The sequence below is a fragment of the Ammodytes marinus genome, assembly GCF_949987685.1.
Source record: "Ammodytes marinus genome assembly, chromosome: 5".
Classification (NCBI taxonomy): Eukaryota; Metazoa; Chordata; class Actinopteri; order Uranoscopiformes; family Ammodytidae; genus Ammodytes; species Ammodytes marinus.
Window position 1 is genome coordinate 27965208 of NC_137234.1, and position 26532 is coordinate 27991739.

Below are 26532 nucleotides of genomic sequence, written 5' to 3' on the forward strand. Positions count from 1 at the left end.
GATTGATTATTGTATAAGTGTTTTCAATTCAAATAAAGAGGAGTCCTCGGAGAAAAGTGTTGTGAATCTTATTTATTAGAAAAACATTTTTAGAACATTTCTTCTGACATCCTGTATGTGCTCACAGCAGCAGTGGTGCTCAACCTGTGCAAATGGCTTTTGTTCAGTCTTTTTTCAGCCAGGAGCGGCGGTAAAAAAGAAAAAGAAAAAAGGGGGAAAAAAACATGACCTTAATGTAAACTAGGAACCAAATCAACTGATTTGAAGAAAAAAACAAAAATGGGAGTAGAACATTTGCTTAAAAAAAACATGCATTTTGTTGTGTAAAATAAAAAAAAATAAAAACCATTGAGGCCTTCACATACAGTGGGAAAAAAGAGGAACCTTCACAGCCATCTTACACACTAGCCCACAAATAAGGGGCAGACAACGAAGAGGCCCCCGAAATCCACTTTTCCCAGTGAGGTACAGTATCCCAGCAGCAACACACACACACACACACACACACACACACGCACACACACACACACGCACACGCACACACACACTCTTAGAACTCACATGCTTTCATTACAATGTAAAATACAGCACTGTCTGTCTTTCCATGTGCGCACAGAATGCAACTAAAAAATCTCCTTTGGTCGGACGCATAGAAACAAACAGTGGACGGAGGTGGGGTGCGCAGGTCTGGCTGATGTGCTTCATAACATCCTTGGCTGCTCAACAGTTTTTCTCATTGGTTGGGACGCTGTGTTGATGAACGAGAGGCTGCAGCAGAAGTGCAACAGAAGGCACGCATGTACAGTAATTGCGTTGTCCACTCTTCCTCCTATGTTTTGCCACAGAGGAGGAGAGGGGGATTGTGGGGCAGCGAGGGGGGGGACAAAGTCTGCGTTCACACTGAGAGCAACAAGTATGGTCTGGAGTGCTTACAATGCGGCTGAGAAAAAGGTTCAAAACTCTGTGTGCTTATTGACTGCAAATCAAGTTAGCTTTCCTTACCAGAGTCCCCTCCCTGCATTCCAAATTTGCATACTCTTTTCTTTTTACTATCCCACATACTACGGCTGACCGTAACAGGTATGTAGTTTGCATGCAGTAGGCATACACTTTGGACATACTTTTGTAACAGTATTTTTTTTAAGCAGGTTGCATCCGACCACATGACCAAATCAGTCATACTAAATAGCAGGGAAGTATGGGTATTGGAACACAGCCACTGTTTCTAACTTCACAAATGTTTGCCTTGTTTCCACTGAGCAGCACACTTCGGTTCGGCATGGCATGGTTACTCTAGATATGGCCTGCGTTTCCACTGCCAATACTTAGGCAAGGTTTAAGCTGGACGTTGATAGCCGCTGGTCAGAGTATATAAAGTTTTTTGGGTCAGAGCAATTGAACGATGCTGGCTGCAGCAGCTACGTAACTATGGTGACATCATCGCAGTGGGACACAGTGTAGCCCACTGATTAATTCAATGAAGAGGAAAAACGCCACACACATGATGATTCTGTCGACCAATCAACCTTTAGGGACCCTTTGGGACGGGTTGGTTACCCATCGAAAGGGTGACAAAAATAGGTCCTTTTGACAGTGGAAAAACACAAAACCGTATCACACCGCTCAGTGGAAACAAGGCTTTAGCTTCCCCTACCGCAGTCAATTTATAATTTCAAACATTTTGGGGTAGGACCGCAAGTCCTACATTTAAACTAAATCCATTGATACTGTCAGTTTGAACACAGCAGTGGAGGTTGAGGTTGGGGTGGAGGTCCAGAATGGGGTAGGGAGGTGTATTTGTGCAGGTCCCGGTCTCATGCAGAGGGGGACGGTGTGTCTGGGTCTGGCTCATAGTGGTAAGTGGCCTGAGCGTGTTGCTGCTGGTTACTTTGTGCCAGGCTGTGACTGTCCTGAGCCTGCTGCTGCTGTGCTGGATGAGGTACCCCCTCTCTCTCCAGCCCCTGACCCAGTGATGGGGGCTGTTGTGTGGGGTCACTCCCCCCCTGAGCCACTGGTGGAGGCTGGTGTATGGACTCATTGCCCCCCTGTGGCTGGTGCTGGGGGGGCAGAGTGTCCAGCTCGTCTACCTGTGGACCCTGGGGCTGCATCACCACCAGCTGGTCTTGGGGGAAGTCTGCGGCGGCTGCAGCCAGGTTGGTGATGGACTTGGACTTGACACACTGGAAGTCCACGTGGCGGCTCTTCCCCTCCTCCTTCTCCCAGGACATGCGGATGAAGGGACGCTGGACGTAGTTGTAGATGACCTCTGGCCGGCCCCCGGGGCGACGCTTGACCTTCTCCTTATAGGTGGGGTAGCCTGGGGGGAGACAGAGGAGAGCTGGGTCAGGGAGGACCAGAGGGAAAAACACAACTACAGCTGGCCTGTCAGCAATCCTGGAGAATGCTTGTTGTCAAAATCACTATCCGCTATATGTCCGTACTGCGCGTGTGCACTGAAAAAAAGCCTGCGTTGAGACACAGCCTAGGCCTCTGTAAACGGGTATGTTTGTTGACATACCCTTGGTTTACACACCAGTTTACAGAGCCTAGGCTGTGTATTAACACAAGTTTTTATCAGGGCACACACACAGTACAGTCAGGTAGCGGATTGTGTGTTCTCCCCAACCCAGAACAGTTCCCAGGGGCTGATGGTGTTGTGTTCACTACTCCACTGTGGAGAAAATGACAAAACATCTGCATCGAAAATACCTGTATTAACAGAGATCACATGCAGTCTGTATCTCGGGGTTTGGAATAGCATAGTAAATGGGATTTGAATGAGTCTATGGGTTCTGGCACTGCACCTTTAATCCACTCTGATGTATATTCTTTGTTTTTACTATTTCTTAAAGGCCATTTTGAGTGTCTAATCTTGATGTTTTTCATGCCCCCTGTAAAGCACTTTGAATGGCCTTGTGTCTGAATTGTGCTATACAAATGAACTTGCCTTGCCTAAAGGAATGAAACATTAGCCTCTGAGCCATAATGTGGTAAAATTACCCTTTAGCATAAAAAGGTGATTTCCTCAGAGAATTTATCAAATATCCAGACTGCAAAATACAGAGATACAACCCTACTGACAGCCCCGAGCAACCTTCACACACATTACCCTGCTTTTAAATATTGTACTTTTTTTTTTATTAATCCTTCTTTTTATGAGGCTACATCAAAAGAAGAAAAAAAGCCTCTAGCTCAGTACCTTCTATTCCCAGGCGGATCTTTTTCAGCCCTCTGTCTTTCAGCACGGACTTGGCCACATCCCGGTTCTCGATGTACTTGAAGAAGCGGTAGAGTTTGGTGCTGTAGATGACTGTGGAGAGGAGAGAGAGAGGGGGAACACGGTCAACACACCAATCCATCCACAACACCTTTAACAAACCCATCTGTCGGCGGCGCTGCCTTAAAAGGTCACATAGTATGCTACTTGTCAGGTTCCAAATTGTAATTGGGGGTCTCTACTAGAAATTGTTTAATGGTGTAATCCAAAAAGAAACCTTTATATTTCTCATAAAAGCCATTGCTCAATCTCCTCTTTTTTTTAGCCTCTGTCTGAAACGCTCCATTTTTAGCCCCGCCTTCCAAAAATTGGTGTCATTTTAAAAGGGTCAGTGAACTCCTCAAACAACTGTCTCACTGGAGCTTTAAGCAAATGTCACAGTGTGGAAGTGGTGCGTTTTGCCTGGCGGCTACTTTTAGCTGCAGATTAGCCCACATTAGGTGCTGAGGTGAATATGTTCAGCTGCAGGTGGGTGTACTGTGGGAGCGATTTAAAAATAATCTACAGTGAGTGTGGTCACGGTGAGGGAGGCACTGTTGCACAATGAGTCATTGATGGGATTTGATTTTTTTTTTTTGGAGAACAATGGAGCTCTCTACGGCACACACACAACACTTGCCAACAGAACCAATTCATTGTCGGTTTAGGGATATTTTTTTTGACAAGTATAATAAATTACACTATATAACCACTTGTCCTTCAAACCCACAGCCTGTGCTTTCTTCTTCCTTTGTGGTCTATTAGTTGTGGTAACATTTGGATATTGAATACTTCTTTCCCCTTTGCTGTGGACGGATACTGTACCGGCTACTAACAGATGTATTTCCTCTACACATGTCGAGTGTTTGCTCTTGCAACTCTCTCGGTTGGAGAAGTGAGAACCTACTAAAGAGCTGTCTAAAGTGTCTATGATGAACAACGTATCACTTTAGCGACTTCACAGAATGCCACAGCTGCTGCAAAGCCAAACTGTGAATATTGTAGCTGGTGAAGGAAGCAGTCATGCCGCAGTAACCCACTTTCATCATAGAAAAGAAGAAGAAGGAGAAGAAGACATTTTAAGATGGTTTCCTGCTAACTGGGGCATGCCCTCTATCACACCGTTGTCACCTAGCTACCAGGCTGAAACACTGCTACATAGAGACTGGTGGCTTCACTCCAGAGTAGGGATGGGTATCGTTGGAATTCTATTGATACCGACGTCACACTGATGCTGCTTATCGACAGAGATACATATTCTTATTGATACTACTCCCCATCATTTGGTGCACACAATAAAGACATGACATGGAAAGATTCAACAGCTATTGTATGATTAGTGTTTGGCAGAAATAATGACTTCAATTGCTAAAGCTGTCGAACAAAAACATGCACGGGTTCAGATGTATGCCGTGTTCCAGTTGAAACCGGGAAGTCGGGAGAGTTTCCGGTGTCAATGAACATTTCTGAAAAGCTATAGCGCGTAACTTCTGTCTCCCCTCTTGAGGAATTCTCAGTAATAACAACAACACAGTCTACATGACGTTAGCCTGCGGGGTGAATGGGCACAGACTTCTTTGTCTCCAAAGCTTTAAAAAAAACGCTGCTGTTGTGTGGGGGGAAAAGGGGGGAGGGGGAGGGGCTGTTGTCTGTTTTGGTAACGGCTTGAATGCTATGGTAAAAGTGACGCACTATAGCTTTAAATAGACAGAGAGCATTGTGTGTGTCTTACTCTGGGAGTATTCCTCTCCCATCTGCGGGGGATACTCTTCGTCCCAGTCCACCACATCGTCGTCGGTCAGCACCACCACGTGACACTCCCTCTCCCCGCTCTGCGCGCTGGCCACCATCAGAGGCAGCACCATCTCCTCCAGGTAACACTCAAACTGATGCCGCGCTCCGTCGTTAGACAGCTCGTGCATCAGGGCGCCTGGAGAGAGAGAGGGGGGAGGTTGGGGGGGAAGGATGTGTGTGAAGATAAGAGTGTATGGAAAGAACTATAGGACAGCGTGCACAATCATATACTCTACACACAATAGAAGGGTAGTCTTTGCTGTGGTAAAAAGGAGTTATTTAGGCGTCATCTAGTGGTGAAAGTTCTAGATTAGCAGCGATCTGTCTCTTCACTCCTCCCGTTCGAATGAATTTACAGAAGTTACGTTGGCCTTTGAGGACAAGAAGCCAGTTACTAAAGATGGCATCATTCACCACTCTGCCTCAAGTCTTTCCACAATATCAAGTGATGAGGTGAAGATATATCGGGTTATTTATTCTATAGTACTTCTTCACCTTTCAACAGGTGCAGTTCTGACGAACACCCACTATATATAAAAAACGTGTAAGGTCGTTCTATAGTGCGTATCTTCTGCTGCCCCCATGAGGAATTCTAAGTTACTACAACAACTTTAGCTTTAATTTTGTCCATTCTGTGTTACTGTAGAAACATGGAGTTGAAACATGATTGGCGGTGCATCCTGATTCTATGTATATATAAAAGGCTCATTCTAAGGTAATAATTAAAGCGACTAGACACTAATTAAAACACGTATATATATATATTCCATTTTTAACAAATCGGTTCTGAAAAATGCCAGTTCCCTTTACACACTACACACTGCACCTTACATGTTGCTGTTGTTATAACCTCTTTCTACTTTCAGACTTGACACTTGCATTGTTCGCCTGCTGTAAGTAGCATTGACATTTTGGATGTTATTGTTTGCGAGCAACAAATACAACAGAGATTCTGCACCGAGTAACGAGAAGAAAGTAGAACACTGCCAGAAACTAAACATGGACGTCGAAAATAATGTTGTAAAATATTTTATGAGAAAGGAAATGTATTCATACATGTTGAAGATGAGATACACACAAACGCACACGTACGTACACACACACGTACGTACACACACACACACACACACACACACACACACACACACACACACACACACACACAGCGTAATTTGGTGAGCACACTTGGCCACAGAGTCGGAGGTCAACCACTGTCTATTGAACACTGGCATCTTCAAGACCGAATCAATAAAAAGGTGATGGTTTGAATATTGTAAGTCATTTGTAACCAAGTAGGAATGAGTGGTTCTGTATTGAAGTAGACTCCAGCTATAGTGTTGTGACTCTCAGTCATTTGGCCATAGTATAGCTTATACTTCTGAGTGAGGCTGTGCACTTCTGGAAAGTGATGACTCCAGTTATAACCGTGTACAGCTGCTTACACATAATAAAAACAAATATAGTAAAAACACCTGAAGGCAAAGTATTCATACATCCTTAGTGTGGGTAGATTTACACCAGAGTGAAATGAACCACAAAAAACACAGTAAAGGCTTGAGACCCTGACAACCACATCCCGTTGGTACAGGAATGAAACCTGGGTTTGTTATGTGCCAGCAGAGGCAGCATTCAATTTCCCAGCTAATCATGACCTACTTAGAGCCTTACACACACACACACACACACACACACACACACACACACACACACACACACACACACACACACACACACACACACACACACACACACACACACACACACACACACACACACACACACACACACACACACACACACACACACACACACACACACACACACACACACACACACACACACACACACACACACACACACACACACACACAGCAGCAGCCTGTGAGTTGAAGCTCCTCCTCCCACAGTCAGAGCAACAAACAAGGAGGCACAATAACAACACGACACACACACACACACACATTAACACAGACGTGCATCGTCGACAAAATGATATTACCATGACACAGAATGAGGTCACAGGTGCATAGTGATAGAGGAAAGGGGCTGTGTCAACTCGTTTCAGTTCTGACTGAAGTAAACATGCACAATACCAGCTGGCTGTAAGTGTTGCATACTTGATACAAATGTATTTTCCATTTGGAATAAGTTAGCAGCCGTCCCATAACCACCAACAATGAAATGGGGTGTAAAAATAGAAAGAGGCAAAGTCTACTTGTGTTATTATCTAACGCAGTTACAACAATACCGATAGGACAAAGCATGACAAACAACTGCGCTCCACACTCACCATAGTCCAGCCACACTACATCAGCCTTCAGCCCTGCACAGTTCACACACACACGATATATTGGCAGCTAAAGCGTGTGTACTCACTGAGGTCTCTGCACTTGATGGTGCTGTAGCTGAAGGAGATACAGAGGTAGTCACATGCCTCCCTCAGCTCCGGAATGGAAACGCCGTCAGGGCAGCGGATTATCCCAGACTTGTAGTAATCCTGCCATTTTTTCCAGCAGCGCGCGCACACACACACACACACACAGGCACACACACACACAAATGCAGTAATGGGGGCAGAGAGAGAGAGTGGTGGGTTGCGTTCACAAGCACACACAAGCATGGGAGAGAAAACAAGACGCCATTATTGATGCTGCTTTCCCACATACAAAGAGAGAGAGAGGGAGAGAGAGAGAGAGAGAGGGAGGGAAAGAGAGAGAGGGAGAGAGAACGAAAGCGAGAGATAGTAGGAAGAGGAGGGGGAGGAGGAGGAGAGAGAGCAGTGATGACAGTAGAATCCAGCGGACGTCACAGGCGAGAGAGAGACAGAGAGACAGAGAGAGAGAAGAAGAAGGGGGTGGTGGAGTGCAAAAAGCTGATGAAAGCAAAGGCTCCGTGCGGCCGAATGAAACCCTAGCAGCGGCCGTTTCCAAGGAGACTTTCCACTGGGAAGGCTCCCGACAGCCGCGCTCACATCCTGTACTCCATCGCCCTCACTTCAATGTCTCCTCGGGTTTGTGTTTAAATGCTCACCGACGCACGCACTCGCTGCCATAATCCATTATGACATAACCCACACAGGAGCCATTATTAGCCCTTTAGCAATGTACTCACACAGCGAGAGAGAGAGAGAGAGAGAGAGAGAGAGAGAGAGAGAGAGAGAGAGAGAGAGAGAGAGAGAGAGAGAGAGAGAGAGGGAAAGAGAGATTTGCGTGTGCCAGATTTTTTTTTTTTGAAGCCTCGCAAGCACAAGAGCTAAGGATATTTTTTATTCACTTCTTCAAGGGGTCATCTGTAATGTAAAATGCACACTTTTATGGGTGTTCAACATATACTATAGGGTGCCCATTGTGACTAGAGACTCCCAATGTATGAGACAAAAACAACCCTCTCCTATTTTTCTACACCTCCACCTTTCTGAAAACCTGTGTTCCCAGTAATATTTATCTCCCCTTATGACAACATAAAGGGAGAAGCCACGCAACCCCCTCATTACCAACCTAACTTAGCACTACCTCCACCTGTGATAAGCACAACCCGAGATACCCCTGAATCTAACTGCCAATACAATTCAAACCTGAAGTTATATGCAGGGCCAATCAAAGCAGACTTTGGGCTTTTTAGAAGGCGGGTCTTAAAGAGACAAGCTCTAAACTGGAGTGTTTCAGACAGAGGCCGTGTCCGGACTGCCATATTAATGTCCTACTCATACTCATTTTGACTTCAATTTGAGTATGTGACGGTTGGGTATGCGAGTTTGGGTATGTGAGAAATTCCCGGATGAGTACTAACTTCCGGGAAGATTTTGGGTATGAATCGATTGTATACTTTTCCTACTCAACCGCCCCACAATGCATTGGGTCAATTCTACCCGCCCAGGAAAATGAAATATTTTCGAGCAAGTTGCTAGGCAACAACATTGTTTGGGGTTCCGCGATCTGACAACTGTACGTGCAGTCATTCATAAACTCTTACAATAGATAAGAGATGAAGATAAATACCTAACAACATTAGAGTCACTAAGTGAAATGAGTGAAGTGAGTCTGATAGTGGAGAGAGATTAGAACAGATCGCTGTTCCACACACCGCGGCTCGTCCAGCTCAACTCACAGACAGCTGAGTGCTGATGAGCCGGACAGAGAGCGTCGGAGGGATCCTCCGCCTCAAAACATAATTATAAAACAAGAGGTCTAAAACACAGATGATGAACACAGGACTGTAAAAATCTAGTTCAATATCTAACCTGTAGAGGGCGGTTATAGGCTTAACAGTGTCTAAACTGCCTGAATCTTATAAGAAGAAGAAGAAATGCTTCATTGCTTGAGTATGAACTCATTCAACTATTCAACTGAAAACGTTTCGACGCAGCTCGCATACACAATCGATCTTTGAGTAGCGAGTATGCAGTATATAGATGGTGAGTATGTAGGATGTAGGACGCTAGTATGGCAGTCCGGACACGGCCAGAGTCTATGTAAGATTGATGCTGTTTACCATGCTTCTCTGAGGTTCATTACTAATTGTGGAGCCCTGACCCATCACTGTGAATTGTACTCTGGAGTGGGTTGGCCCTCTTTGTCCACCAGTAGGCCTTTCACACCAAAATGAACCAAGAGTCAGTTCCAGGCTGGTGTTGGGGTCAGTTCAAAACTGGTTACAGCCTTATCCCAGTTATGAACCGGTTGGTTTCACATCGACCGGAGACAGCCATGGAGCCGGCAAGAGAGCAACGTCATGACGTCACTGTAAACGTGTGTGTACGTCACCCGACGCCGCTGCTCTTGTGGCTAACGCTAAAGCTACCGCTAGCTTTAAGCACAACAACAGCGGCGAATACGTCTTATTTTTACACTTGTTGGCTCTCGCTTTGCTTTCTTAAGCAAACAGGACCCATACAGCGTATTCTCGCCGGTCAATTTGATCGCTACGTTCGGTAATTATGTTATGTTTACGTCTCGTAGTAGCGGTGTTTTTAAATATGGCGGGCATGAGGTTTGAGTTGCTCTGGTTGGTCAGGATAATCCCTCCCCCAACCGTTCGCGCAAGCAGTTCTTATCAAACCCTGCTCAATCCTGGGGTATGAGTTCCCCCGGTTTTTACGGCCCGGAGCAGGCTCTCTGGCGGTGTGAAACCAAAACACTGGCTCTAACTCCGAACAAGCCCAGAACTAGCGCCGATTTTGCGGCGGTGTGAAAGGCCTACAGGAGGCTGGGACACTGGTGCACTTTTATTTATAAGGCCATGTTAGGGCTACTGCCCTCCTACGTCTGTAATTTAATCACACAGAAAAGTGTTGCTTCTCACAGTCTGCGTTCAAACAATCAGATGCTTCTGTCAGTTCCATTTGCACGCACAGAATTAGGAAAAAGGTCTTTCATCCATTCTGCTCCCACCACATGGAACTGGCTACAAAAAGATTTTAAATGAACCGAAATGATTTTAAATCTAAGCTGAGAGCATTTCAGACCACCTCTTTTACTTGTAGTTGTTTTTTATGATTTTTAATTGACTTGAAACTGTTTTTATTATTCTAATTGATAACAGTTTTTTTTCTGATTTTATTTGATAACAGCTTTTTATCATTTTAATTTTTGTCTATATGTTGTGAGTGTATTACGAAAAAGAGGTTTTTAATCTCAATGGGACTTTCCTGGTTAAATAAAGGTTAAAAAAAGAAAAGAAGAGAATTAGCAATGGCCCAATGAGAAATATAAAAGGTTTTGTGTTGTCGCCAGACCATGAAAACTATTTTTTTTAAAGAAACCCAAAGTACAACTTCGAACCTGAAATGGAGCATAATATGTGACCTTTAAGCCTAATATGACCCACTGACGTAACCAGATAGTATTTTGTCAGTGGCTAGTTACCATGTCTCCACAAACAACCACCACATGTTGGCTGGAGATGGGGGTTTAACAGGGAAGCCTGCTGTGTACAGTAAGGTGACAGTTCAAACATTGGCCCTGGCCTGTATAAGTTATTTCTACTCCTGACCTGTCCCTGTACAGCACAGCGTGATGCCGGCAACAAGCTAGCATATTGAGTGTCTGTGCGTTGGGTGCCTTCAATCAAAAAGATATTTCGGTCCATCTGTGAGCCATGGTGTGTTTGGGATAGAAATACAATAAGTGGGCACAAAAATAGAAGCATCTCTACATTGTAATGTCAATACCGTCTTATCCAGGATGTCCTCTTTTAAACTTAGACTTTATTTGAAGTGCCAGAGTCTATTCTTGACTTTGGAAAAAGCAGTTGAAAAAATAAAAACTTTTCTCAGCACAAGCATCAATGTGTGAGTGTGTGTGTGTGTGTGTGTGTTTGTGTGTGTTGACTCAGTTATGTTTTTTAGACTATATGTCTGGGAATTTTGGCCTCAACTTGACAGCTTAGCTCTTTTCCAGACGTAAAATATGCAACTGTAAAAAAATTATGTTTTTGTCACTCTAATCACAGGTGAATTTTCCATTCCGGGGATTTATTTAGACAGGACAGGACATTTAAGGAAATATAATAAGATATTTCTCACAGGCTGATTCACAAATGTCTGATTCATGTTATCATCAAATGTTATCAGAGAGCAAATTCTACATCTATTCATGTATTATATATATTATATGGAGTGCAAAGGTGCTCGAACGGTGAAAAATCAAATGTCAATTATGGAGAATGTTGAGCTGTGTGCTTGATATTCATGTATTCCTCTGTTGGCCTTGGCACGTCTTACATTTGGCTCCTTCACAGCTTTTTAACGGTTCATTAAACTGATTCATTTGTCATTGAACCATCCATCACATTGACGTAACGAGGAGCTTCACTGACAGCAGGGGCCACACACAGGAGCAGAAGAAGGAAGGTGCTTTCAAACCATAATGGGGGAAAGGCTTTGATACGGATAGAAAGAGTCTCACATTGACTTTACTGTAGTAGTAACACAGCAATGGACAACTTCCATCTCCTTAACAACATCAGCTATTTAGGGAAGCAACATTTTTCATTTTGGGATCCTTAGCTGCCATTTTTTCCTCAACTCATTTCATACTGAAAAAAAAATAATAAAACCTAAATAAAAAAAAATCGATTTTCAAACTTGGAAGAAAAAGCGACCGGGTTGGGATCTAGTCTGGGGGGGACAAAAGACCTTGAAAACGTTCTGCTCTTCCACTTCGTAAAAAGTGAGGAACGGGACAGAGAGCATTGAAGAGAGAGAGAGAGAGAGAGAGAGAGAGAGAGAGAGAGAGAGAGAAAGAAAGAAAGAAAGATGAAGCTACATTGAGACGTAAGAGGGAGACATGAACTCACCAGGATGGCTCTGAAGACAGTGGAGCTGATGCCGTCGGCCACCTCGAACTCTCCTTTCTCATTGGGCCGTGTGAAGTTGTGCTCCCGCCCCGAACCAAACATCCTGCAAACAAAGAACCAGGACTTGATGACGGCTAATACAGAACAACAGACTATTAACTAGGAGAATGATCTTTAGAAGGTGGCTCATTACACATGTTGCACACTTTGAAGTTGTGTCGTTGGTACAGAATACTGTGCAGTATCAAAAAGAGGGGAACACTTTACAATAAGGGCATATCAATGAACTGTTAATGAATGCTTAGTTATTGCTATTAACGGTTAGTAAGGACACTGCCGGCAGTGGAAACGCTATCCAGGTCTAGAGGAACGGTTCCATACCAAACTATGCCATGTCAAACTGAACTGAGCTGCTCAGTGGAAAAGAGCCGTATGTGTAACTGGAAGTAAATCCTCCTTTGAACATACACCATTAAGGCTACCTCTACCTACATGAAACATATCCCTCAGTCATTACCTGCCCAGCATGGTGTTAGGTTGGGCCGTGAAGATGGCGGGATCTACCACGAATCTGGTGTTGTCCACAATGAGCGTCACTCTCTCTCCCAGCCTCAGTCCACTGCGATGGCCCTCTTTGCTGCTGAGGTCATACACGTAGATCATGTCGCACAGTCCTTGGCCCATTGACTTGGAGTGATGGTCGGCTCCGGAGAGACCCAGGCACCGAGGCACGTGTCCCCCGACCAGGGCCCCTCCCACGTGGGCATAGGGCAGAGAAACCCTGGGGGGACGGGGACTGGAGGACCGGGAGGACGAGCCTCCGTCGCCACGTTCACGGTCTGTGGGAGAGACGAGGACATGAATGCTTAGTTAATGCTATTAAATGCTATTATGGTCAACCATGGACATACAGACAGGTGACTCGCCAAAGGAAAGAAACCTGAATAAGTAAGTGGAGAGCATCTGTATCATTGTTGCTAGCTATGGTGGGTCGGTCTGAGACACTTTTTTATTATTATTATTTTAATATTTTTTACAAACTAGTTTACAGAGCATAGATTGTGTATTAAAGTGGTGGAGTCAGCGATTCTGGAGAACGCTTGTAGTCAAAAATGAACTTTTGTCAAAATCAGTGGATACCAATCTGCTACTTGTCTGTGCTGCTGTGTGTGAGCTGAAAATAAAATCCAGTGTTAATACACAGCCTAGAATCTATAAACGGGTATCTTGCTAGCTACGTTGGGCCCCCCCCTTTGTTTATATAACCTTTATTGACATACAGTACCAGTTTACAGAGCCTAGGCTGTGTATTAACACCAGATTGTTCAGTGCTCACACCTAGTGCGGTTCTCCAGATTGGCTGACTCCACCTTTTAAAAGCTGTTCTGGCCCAAGACCTTACTAAAGACACGCTATGTTTGGCCCCGTCTGCACACGAACAGATGGCCAAAGAGCAATGTTCTATGCAACTACAGTAAACTGTGTGATAATCTGGTCTAACAATCATTTCTCCTATCTTTCTCACCATGCTGGCGGGTGGGAGAGGTGACGTTGCGGATGCAGGGTGTGAGCTGACCCTCTCCTCTCTCGTGCGAGGACTCTCGTGAGCGGTCGCTGGAGCGCCGGCGCTGCTGCTCGCGGTAATGCTCCGCTCCCCCTCGCTCTCTGGCCCCGCTGACAGCACCTCGGTCTGGGGCACCGCCACTGGCACAGGCACCCCCACTGGCCCCTACATCACTCATACTCATGGTGCTGACCTGCTGCTGCTGCTGCTGCTGCTGGTGGTGGTCGCAGTCCAACACTGACAAACCACTCTGCCACTCACTGATGGGAGAAAGGAGAACACACACACACACACACACGTCAAAAAACTTTATTGTCAGTTCTTAATACATGCAAAACATACAGAAGAATCGAAATTTTGTTTATCTCCGACCCGCGATTGCAATAGGGACAATACAACTAAATAAATTAAAATCAGATAAAGATAAACAATATAAACAATATTGACAGTAGAACATTCTAAATACTAAATAGTGCAAGGGTAGTACAAAATAAAACGGTAGAGAGATAGATATATAATAGAATAGAACAGAAAGGAAAAAAGTAAGTATATTAAATGAAATTGAAATGTGCAATGTGATGAAGAATATTTACAGCATGTACAATATGCAGAGGAGATTAGTTTTAAGAAAAAGAAATCATTCTATTATAAATTTGGAAAATCAAACAAGTTAATGTTCACTACTTCAATTCTAACTTGTGCCGATTAGAGTTAGTGACCCCTCAAACCTGGCCAACACAAAAGGTTCTTGATTGGATGGCACAATCATTTAGAAACGTTCAGACCATCTCCTGGCTGACGTGCCTTGGTAGACCAACAGCAAATAACAGAAATGGACAAATGTTCTATGACACTGTTATGTGTTGCCATGGGACCACTGAATGATCGAATTCCAATCCAAACTGTCAGGAGAGAAAAAGGTCACAACTACTCCAAGTCTAAGTGGGATGACACAGTGATCACAAGCACTAATGCATGATTTCACGCAACAATGAGAGAGGTTACTTGGTGCACAGGCTAGAGGCACACTCATAGGCTCAAACACTCACATACACACAGTCGTGCAGAAAATCGCTGCGAGGGTAAAGTGTTTATTTTTCGCCTGCCGAGCGATGGAACCAGAGGAGAGCCTGTAAAGTCTGCAGTGGCCCTGTGTGAACCCCTTACAGGAGCTGAGTGCTGCAGCAACGGGGCCCACACCAACACACACACACACACACACACACACACACACACACACACACACACACACACACACACACACACACACACACACACACACACACACACACACACACACACACACACACACACACACACACACACACACACACACACACAGTATCCATTAGAGAGTGCACCCATGTGAAATAATCTGAGCGAGGGGGCAAGTCACTTACATACATGACAACAAACAGAAATGGCATCCACTGTTTACTGGCTCCACAGGCTTTGGTTTTTCAGAGAATCTTGACTGATGGGTAACAAGCACTCCGCTTGTAATTCAGTGTTTTTCCACAGACAGTCAAGGAGTCCTGAGAGAGCGCTAATATCTACCACTCCGGAAGGGACTTAAACACACCATCCTGCCCACACGTTAATGCACAGGAGCAGATAGTAACACACGCCGGAGGGGGCCATTCAGAGAGTGATGTGGATGGTTAAACTTTTTACATTTGTATTTGTTTTTTAGATAATACAATACAATCTTGCCGAAAACTGGCTTCCTTGTCATTCTGTTACTTTCTCTGGTGAGAATGAAGCTCTGGCGTGGTTGTGATTTAACCCATTGATGACGGCTGCTGCGCGATGCCACATTGGCTCTCCTGCCTGATGCTGCGTCGCGCAGCATTATTACTTTATCTAATTTTCATGGCATTCCCAGCATAGAATGCACTGTCATTGGTTCAAATACACATGAGGTGGGTTTTGTTGATTTTTTTAAGACCACGTGACCACCCAAAAGTTGTGTGGTTTGCCGAAAATCATGTCAATCAAAAAAATTAAAAAATAAAACAAAATAATAAAAAAAATATGCCAGCTATGTCGGCGACAGAACAGTTAGTGGCGTTTGGTGCGCAGAATCAAGGTCTACTATAGACTACTGACGAAAATCACACAACACATTGCATCTATTTATTAACAATATTTAATAATTTTCTAATTCATCTAATTTTGACGATTTTTAGAAATATTTGTTGGTTTGTAAGCGCTAAGGAGCATGTTTAAATAAAACCTGTGAACCTTAACTTTTAAATGTATTTTATTTCATGTTTCTATGTGCTACACAGGCTTAGATATTAAGGTTTTGGTAGACTTGACAATTCCTACTATTTTTTCAGAAAACCCTCAGGCATTAAGGACATGCATCCTAGATTGCCATAGTCATCAATGGGTTAAGAATGCACACGCTGCAAAGCCCAGTGTGTAAAGCTTATGGACTTTGACAGCAGTATAAGGCAGTTACAAATGGATAATTTTAAATATATTAGTTAGAAGGTAGGGCTGGCCCGAATGCCATTTTTCAGGCTTCGAATATTTGTTGGTTTTTCCGAGCGAATATTCGTTCCAGAAAAACACACCATCAAAAACAACATAAAAAAAATATTATTTTGTTGAAGATTTACGCGCTCGGAGGTGAAGTAATGGATGCGCTATGACACTTAAGGTGCGAACACACTAGGCATTTTACACGCGTAAGATTTACGTGCGTAACGCGGCTAAAATGTTGCTTGATCATTTTGTGTCAAAAATGGTTATACGCGCGTAATGTGACGAGTCTCCCTCCCGATATTGTATTTCCCTTATCAACCATGGCTGCGATCAGAACCGACCCGACACAACAGCGTGCATGTCCACACAAAAACAACAACAATACGGCCAACAACTGTGCCAAAAGACAAACTGAACAGCACAAATAGCCTAGCATTAAAACAGCATTGCATATTCACGGCAGCTACATAACAAACAGTTACAGCAGCATCGGTGCACGGCGGCACAACATAAAGGCAAGTAGCCAAAATTACCCTACCTGGCTGTGACAGGGGACCGTGACAGGGGACAGTGGCTGGCGTAGATCAACACCGGTGCTTCGTGTACTTGTCGTGAAAGTCCCGCGGACAGTCGTCATGTTTGGGTTCATAATATGAGGCGCTAGCCGCCCGCACACAACAGGGTGAGTTAACTAATGCTATACGGCGCTAACTTTGTTTATCGGCTAAAGCACAGCTACACATATTCACTGAATTAACCAGGAAGTCCACTCTCCTGGTTTACTTTCCCCACGTATTGTAACCCCGAGCGGCTTCATACAGCACCGGCCGCCGCAATACACTCCTCGGTGTCTCGCATCAGCCTCTGTGTACAGTACACTGTTCTCCGACCCTGCCAATGTATGTGACGTAGGGTCAAGCTCAACGCTGATTGGCCAACGCGGCTAATCGTCTCGCGTAGGAGCAACAAAAGTTCAATTTTTTGAACTCCTCGCGTAGCTATACGCGCGTAATATATACGCACGTAATATATACGCGCGTAAAAATGTTGCTTTAGCGCGAGTGAAAATGTTGCTTTAGCGCGAGTGACGCATTTACGCGCCATGTACGCGCGTAAACCAATGGTTCCCTATGGAAAAGGGGCGGGTTTCATACGCGTCTGTACGCGTGTAAAGTGCCTAGTGTGTTCGCACCTTTAGTGATGTAATATCCTCCTAAATGAGCAATACTACTACTACTACTACAATATTACTAACTTTTATATCCAAATATAAAATTATTTTATGACATTATATTGCAGTACTAGCTTCTTGCAAACATTTTTTGAAAACAAATAAATAAAAAAAAATTATAAAAAAAAAGAAAAAAAAAGACGAAGCTCCGAATACTAATTTAAGCTCCGAATACTAATTTTCCGAACGAGTATTCGAATATTCGAATAATTCGGGCCAGCCCTATTAGAAGGTCACCTCAACATTAATATGGGCCACACCGGGTGACCACTGAATCCCACAGTATGAGAAAAAACAACCCTCTCTCTTTTTCTCCATCTCCACCTTTCTGAAAACCATGTGTTCAAAACCCTCAGTCACATTTCTCTCCCCATATTGCATCATAAGGGGAGAGAGAAGCCACGCCCCCCCCCCCCATTACCGACCTAATTTAGAACTTCCTCCACCTGTGATAAGCCTCACCCCCAAGTTCAAACAGTTAGATTCAGAGCCGGCCTTCAAGAGATCGGCTGTAAAATGGAGCATTCCCGACAGAGGCTGAAAAGAGGTGATTCAGCCATGGCACTGTGAGAAATGTTAAAGGGTTTTTTGGACACTACATCATGAAAACAGTTTTTTTTACTTCACCACATTGAACCTGAAAATGAGCAGAATATGTGACCTTTAAAGTAGCTACAAGGAACATTGAGTTTTTTGTTGATTGAAGCTTCACCTTTAGACATAAGAGTTTTTACCACACCAGCGCCTAATGTCTTGCCTAGCTTGGCATTTGTTACATAAGTAAATATGTCCATGAAGCGAGACCACATGCGTCGCAATGAGGTAATGTATTTATATGGGAATTTGTCGTAATTAATCATTCCTGGAATGAAGATAAAAAGGGAAGTGCTCTTGTGAAGTTCTACGATAACTAGATTACTATATAAGCAATGTTTTAAAGCCCCCCCAACAATACTGGGTCAGATATTGACACTTCTTGGCATCTTGGTGACATGCTGAAAAAAGTAACCGCCTATATCATATGATGACAAAACTAATACAAGATGGACACACATACTGCTTGTTTGAGAAGTTAAACATTTGGATCATACTGTCCCACCAGCAGATATACTAAAGGTTTCAGTATGTGTATAAAATAAATGGGGAAATGCTACCACACCTTTTTATAATTACATTATTATTCAACTGTATTGATCAGTTACATTCCTTTGGTTGGGTTGATGAATGTATCCATTTCACTTCCCCTGCTACGGTGCAGCTGATCAATAGTGCTGAGCTTTCTAAAGGCAGAAACACATCCAGGTCTCAGTAATGAAGAGACAGAGCCTTGCTCTCTGGAGAGGGGCTGCAATGAAATACGATGATGACCATGTACTGTGGGCTATGACAGAGGAATGGAAAATAGAAGAAAGGGGGGATGGATTGGAAGGAGGGAGGGAGAGACAGAGACTTCTTTTTTCACAGAAATGGTGCAGATTTGGCATGCTTTTTTATACTTTTACAGCCATGAAGTAAGTGCATGTCAGTTCTTCAACCCGAGCTTGATCTAATCATTACTAAATGGGAATGTATAAACTTAAGTCTTTTGTCCAGGGAATAGGCAATAGGGAATAGGCTATGTATGTTTGGGCAGAGCTTCAAAGGGCTGCTATTGAGAGAATACTCCCTGACATCTACACGTGCTAGATGGGGCATCTGACTGAATGAGTGGGTAACTGGTTAAGTGTCTGGGTAAGCAGCAGACCAACTGATAGCAAGACCAGCGAACTGACATAAGATGATAAACAATGCAGCCTGATCACCTTGAATAATTCCCTTGAACACCTTAGCTACAAGCAGTCAAGGTCAGATTCCTTTTTGTTTTAATGGCACACCATCAGTCTTGCGGTGCCTCAGATTATATCTCGTAGGCAAGTCCAACTCATCGACATAAACCCTAAAGACACTAAGGTTTTAGAAAAGGATTTAATCTTTTCACGTTAAAAAAATGTACATGTACAATGTTACATTTGAGTTTGTATTCAAAAGGGTATAACATTGTAGAAATGAAAGCAAGTAAAAGCAGGACTCTGTCTATGTAGCATGTCTGATTCAGTGTGTACAGCCTGCACACTCTGCCAGTGTCCTTGAAGACAAGGGTCACCATAGCAGCTGAGGAGAGGAAGAAATGTGCACACAAAAGAAACACACACACACACACACACACACACATCTCTCCTCGTGGTTCAGTGTATTCAGGTAAGCACAGAGACCATAAAAAAAACTATTATACTGAGGAGATAAAACGGCCATTTTAAAAGAAGGCTCTCCCTTTCTAAATTGCCTCAATTTAACAATCGGGCGAGACATGACTTGACTGTGATGGTGTTTTTATTTACACAAGTGGGATTTTAATGCTTGGGGATAATAAAAAGCAAACGCGGGTATTTGCAGCCAAGGCGGCAGGCAGCCAGTGGCAGACCAAGAAGGGGAACAAAGGAAGTGAGGAGGCTATATATTTCACCACTCAGGGGCACACAGCAGCAGCTCCTCTCATCTTTCACGTGGCAATGCAAATGTACAAGCAGCCAAGATGTCTCTCACACACACAAGAACAACAAAGCAGAACTACGTTTCACTTGAATTTGAGTTGGATATGAAAATGTCCCTTTTTTTGTCGGTCAATGGCCTGTCCTGTCCTGTAGCCCTTCCAACAGCTATAAATGCAGGTTGAATGTGCTTAAAAAAAACACACACGAGAAGAAGCCAAGTTAAACAAGCCCAATCTTAAGACACAATGAGTGCATGGCGCCTGGCTACAGTCTATTAAAAGCACGAGGTGAGAGCCCCGAGGGGTGAGGGTCCCATCTATTATTTAAGGGCTGCTGACACTGGCACACTCACGGGCGAAAGGCTCTCTGCAGCAGCAAAGCCTGGGTTAACATCTGGTAAAAGGATGCTGGGTAGATGGAGATAGAACCATTGGCAGCCAGTCACCCCTTTATAACATGAATATAAAAATCCTTCAGTTTTCTTTAGTTATATTATTGGAATGTGTCATAACATGTGACATGGATTCTTGTCCCTGATCTTGTATTGCATTTAAGCTGGATGCTAAATGTGGTGTTTGAGAAAGAATTATATGTGACTGTGTTAGTTGTGCTTATTCCATCGCAGTGCTGCTTGCTTTCTTGGCCAGGTCATCCTTGGAAAATATATTTTAAACTTAATTAGGTTAAAATAAAGGATATTGAACGATTGATAACAAGTAGGCTAATATTAGGCTATACAATTAAATACATACACTAAGATAACTATCTCTCTTTTCAGAGCCGGCCCGAGGCATAAGCGAACTAAGCGGTCGCTTAGGGCCCCCGACCGCCAGGGGCCCCCCCTCCAAAAAAAAGAAAAGAAAAAAAAATTAATTATTTTTTTAGTTTGTGTGTTTGATATTAACATCATATTATGCAAATGTAAGTTATCATACAAAAAAAGGAATACAAATGTTTGGTCTAGATAATTAATAGCCTAAAAATTTAATCAGTTCATCTGGGAGTTAATCCGAAATTATCTGATCATGTCACGTTCACATCCATGCACAGTGATTGAGTTTATTTAAAAACAATTGGAAATGGGGCTGCCCTCAGTTGCCCATGCACTGTGTATAGTCTATAGCCTATTTCAGCCTCGTCTGTGGAAAAAAAGATACAGTAGCTGGACAACAGAGTTCTTCTGCTTCGTTCCATACCACCGGACCCCCCTAGAAGGCTCTGAATCTCGGCTGTCTAATATTTTCGCACAGCTGCACAGTGGAGGCACTAGCGGAAAACACTGGGTGTGTGAATGATATTTAACAAAGATCTATAGTTTCAGCGGCGCTAACATTGGAGAGGGGCCCCCAATCACATTTCGCTTAGGGCCCCATGAAGGCTTGGGCCGGCTCTGTCTCTATTGCAAAACAGTGAATCAGATGGAGTCCCATCAAGGATAGGCGACTGGAGTCTGATTTTTTTATTTTCTAGGGCAATATCAGTTTTTTTTAATTACAGTGAATCACAGCGAGCTAGGTATTCACTGTGTTTACATGTAACCCAAATGACGGAGCCGAATCCCCCGGTGCTTTTTAAAAAAGCGGACACTTACCGGTCGCTCTCTGCGGGCCAAGTGAAGACAAAGCAGCAGGGCAAGAGCTGCGGGATGACCGCGGCACAAAAGCCTTGTGCTCCTCCGAACAAAGCGGGCTTGCCGGCAGCCTCAGCATCCTCGCTCATCACTTCTTCTTCCCAACTTCACCAGCATCGTTTCACAAAACTCAACACGGACCTCCGATTATACACGCTGCTTAGAATCAAAGAATCCACCGCTTCGATCCTATCACCTTGATATGTGTCTAGAAGCCGAGGGTATAGACGCGCACACAGGCCAGTCATTCAGAGACACACAGGAGAGACCTTAAACTATGAATGGCCGCGTGCATGGCTGAATCAGAGCGATGCTGCGTTCACGTGCTCCCTCCGAAGCTCACACTTCTGAGTGCTCCATTACATAGGCCTATAGCATTTGTCATTCGCCTGGCAAGATCGATTTTCAAATGTATTTCAACCCTTCCCGCATGCCGCATAAAAAACATTGTTTTTTCCAGATGTATCATCTCTTCTGTTCTTTTAAAAAGGCTCAACCGGATAACACGATTGCAATAATTCCAACACCATTTGAAGGCAGCATCAGCACATTCAATTATTGAATCGCCCTGTCCATATGACATTCAAGGGCAATTTTCTTTCTTGTCGAAAAACAAGCATGGGGAAAAAATATAAATAAATAATAAATGAACGTGAGAGAACAAGACTATATTAAAAAAAAGATAGAAATAAAGAATTATACACAGGTATAGGAAAATAAATGGTCCACAAGTCTGCAAGATAAATATAGGCCTATAGGCAATAAAAAAAGTGTTGAGCCTTATATAGTACAGGCCCCAGAGGCCTAGAGGAATATCACTGGTTTCTCAAATGGGCTCCTTATTTCCTCTACAACTTTAGCATTAAAACTGCAAGTGAGGAACACAATATGCTAACTACAGGCAATGTCAACTTGGTGACAGCAGGGGACTCCTTTACGCTCAGATAGTCACTCCAGTAACCCCCACAGGCTGGTACAAGAGGTACAATGAAGTAATCTTGCTTTCATGCAATGATAAGACCAAGTAATGACAGCATAATAGGCTATTGTGGCACAGGTCCACTCCATTCTACTTAAAGGTGAAGTGAGCGATATATTTAGGTTAATATACGTATTAAATCACTCAGTGATCACTTATATAGTGTGCGTGTTTCATACCTCCAATCTCTCCGTCACCCTCTCTGCATGTAATCGGCAAATTAAATTGTTCGGGGGATCTACAAACCGGCACCCGTCTCACTGCCGGTGCACCCGCAGAGCAACAGATGGGTGAATGTTTATTTGCCTACAATGGCGGAGCAGGTAAAAATCCTGCTGTTTTGATGGTTTTTATCATGTTTCATCACACTTATGGATCTGAGATGATGCTAGATAACTCGCTGCTTCAAGACCGCAGTGCATTAATGTGGTGACGTAGGGACGAGCGAGGGGACCGCTAACTGCAGTAACTGACAGGAAGTTAGCTAAAAGAACCATTCCGCTTACAGCACCTTTAATACAGGTGCAAAATTAGAATATCAATGAAAAGTTCATTTTTTTCTGTAATTTAATTCAAAAAGTGAATCTTATATGAATTCTAGATAAATAACACATACAGTAGGAAAATGTAGGGTTAGATAGTGAGACCATAAAACACTCTTTCTGCCTTTTCTCAGACTAGGTTGAACCGATTACTAAAATATTTGCACATTTTTACTACATGGGATCTCAGATTCAATACACCTTCATATTTCCACCGGTGATGCAGGTCTTTAAGTGATTGCTGTATGAATAAAGAGTGATTGAATACTTATATTAACTTAAACATATCACTTACCTTTCCTTTAACGTTGTCTAATGAATCTAGAATAAATGAAAGATTCACTTTTGAAGGAACTTTTCAATGCTATTCTATTGTTTTAGATGCACTTCATGATGGAGCATGTCGCTTCCTTCTCAACCGTAGTCGTTTCCTTTAGGATATAATGCACACAATGTAGGTTTAACGGAACATCTGTCAGGAGGAGGTTGGTGTTATAGCGCAGCTATAACACCAACCTCCTCCTGACTATTAGAATATGGGAATGTATATATTAATTTACAGCAACTCAACCCACTTTCTGAAAGGATTTGGTGAACATTGATCAAATCATAGGCAACGGCAGCATGAAATTATTGACCAGTCACCTCAAAATATGGCAAACATATAGCCTGCAACATACCGGCCGTATAACAAACTTAGGAAACGTGTGTTTAGTGAAAGGCATCTGTATGCAGTAACCTGGGCTACATTAATAGTTGATCCTTCAAGTCAACAACATCATTGACAGAAGGGCTAACAATAACATGTCCAGACATGTTTAATTGTGACACAATCTCCACAAAGAATGTGTTTATACAGCTTATACAGTGTATTTAAACTGTTGATCTACATGATGGCATGGCAATTATTCAAAAAATAAATATCCTACTCCCCATGTCTTTTTATGTAGCCAATTGTAAGACATTGGAAAGACTGATTCGTATTAAGGCTTTATTATTAGTTGATTTGATACAATGACTTTCAAGACTGTCTAAGAATAGGAACCATGTTTATCTCTTTGTTGACGTTACATGAAGTGAAAATTTGATTTATAGTCGAACAACATTGTAGCCTATAGACAAACTCTGGCCACACTGGCTAGATGAGGTAGGTTCGAGTCTAGCAATACGAAATTCCACTAACATCACCTTTTAACCATAAGGCTGCATATTTCAGCGAGCTTGGACAGATGGCACTAAACCAAGTAGGCTATAGTAACCCAGATTAATCCTGCCCCGTAGCCTATGTCTGTTATGATGCCGTTTAGTTACCGAAATCCAATGCCGCTGTCTTCAACGTGTGAACAACCCCCGTGTGATAGTACGTGAACCTACCAATGTTAACATCAAAACGTCACTGGACATCGTGCTAAACGGACTTTAAGAGCGGCCAACAGGATTACAGGTTTTTTTGGATAGCCTGTCTGGCTACATTAGCGCTGACAGCTAGGCAGCTAACGGTAGCTAACCAGCTGTCTCTATAAAACAGGAGTTTAAAACAATTTCTCTTTACCTCCTTGCGTTACATGTCCAATTGGCCGTTTTGTCCAGGTAAATGACACAGTCCGCTGTACAGTCAACAACACACGTTGAAGACAAAAGAGCTTGAGTTTTCATAGAAACCTACACGAACTACACTTGCCTGGAGATTCTTTATATTGGTTAGTGTAAACGGAGTTCGCGCGGAACATATCGCGAGATTACCGAACATTCTCAAGGCGGCGCAACGTATAGTAGGCTAAATGTAAAAAAATAAAAATACCAACATTTCTGAATGAAAAACAAAAGCGGATTAAATGATCAATTTGCATTTATTCACATTAGACATGCCTTTCAGACTTATACAAATAAAATTATCTAGACCCGATTATCCTCAATTTAGGCCTATAGGCCTAGCTCTATTACACAATGAATGTATGTTGTTCAAGTGCATTGCCTATTCAGCTATTTAGCTTAACCTTAGATGCCTGTTTTTCACTGTTTACGGTTTGGTTCAAAAACCAAGTAATTCGGCTATCCTAGCATTAGGTTACATAGGCCTATATCCTAAAAAGCAGCCTAATACATTCAAACTGGATGAAATTGTTAAGAAATAAAAGACAAGAATGCCCGTTGATAATCATCCATCATCAAATCATAAACACCATTGTTGGTCCAACTCTCTCCTTCAGTGGCAGTGGTTTACAACACCACCTAAGTGCATACAAAACGGGGAAGCTTTGCCTCGTCGAGGCAATTTCCCTTTAAAAAAAATCAATGTCATAAATAGAACGAAATAAATAAAGTGAAAATGTAAAATAAATAGCCTAACATAAAGGACATCATAGTAACATTACGTAGGCTATGCTTCATGTTCAGACATCCAGAAACGTTTTAAAAAGAAAAACAGAGAGTATAGCCAAAAAGCATGTAGGCTAGCCTAAATAAAATCCTATAAGCCTATACAAAATAAAATAAAAAATAAATAAAAAGGATGTTGGAAATGTGAAAAGTTATAAAAAGGAAATACATAAATAAAAAGCACTAAAAAATCATGTTCGCTTAGACTTGAGGAGCAGTTTCTCCAGTAAGTTGAGAGCGAATTGTATCTCTTCGGGCGATAGGTCGCTCAGGTCGGGCAGCTCCTCAGGACGCAGTCTCCGCCTGGCGCTGCCGCTGCCCCGGGCTGGAGCTGCGTGCATGCTCCGCAGCCTCAGCTGAAGCCACTCCAGGCGCTCCTGCACCTGTCTGTGCTCCCCCACGTTATGCATGAGCTGCACCTCACTCACAGTCCTCTTTCTGAACACACGGAGCAAGAAATATAGGTTAGCTCAACAAAAACAGGAGGGGTTGATTAGAACGGATGTTGGGCTAATTAAAGGTGCACTATGCAGTTTCAAAGGAGGGCGGGGATTTCTAAAACTTGCAGAGCCTGCAATTAGGCTAGTTTACGAAACATATTTAGGCTACTCTACATGTCATTCTTAGTAGGCCTATTAAATAATTTTATCATCATAATTCAAAAATGGTTACAATTTACATTTTATGCGGCACCTGGAACCAAACATAATTTAAGACTAGAGTAGGCTATATGTTTGTAAACCAAACTTTGGGCCCTGCTGTTGTGAACAACTGTGGCTTTATATTATGTAACTGAAAACTGTGTTCCAGGGATCCAATTTTCCCGTGAGTAAAGTT

General features: G+C 43.1%; 1 protein-coding gene across 1 annotated transcript; it reads right to left on the bottom strand.

Annotated features, from left to right (window-relative positions):
* Positions 1-57: 57 nt before the first annotated feature.
* Positions 58-25008, bottom strand: LOC307250440 (BTB/POZ domain-containing protein 10-like). The gene is made up of 8 exons (XM_080027520.1): positions 24869-25008; positions 13872-14170; positions 12864-13185; positions 12347-12449; positions 7427-7547; positions 4989-5186; positions 3200-3310; positions 58-2317 (listed from the first exon to the last, which is right to left on the bottom strand). The coding sequence occupies exons 1-8, from the start codon at positions 24970-24972 to the stop codon at positions 1815-1817; spliced, it is 1761 nt and encodes a 586-aa protein (XP_079883646.1). The 5' UTR covers positions 24973-25008; the 3' UTR covers positions 58-1814.
* Positions 25009-26532: the final 1524 nt, after the last annotated feature.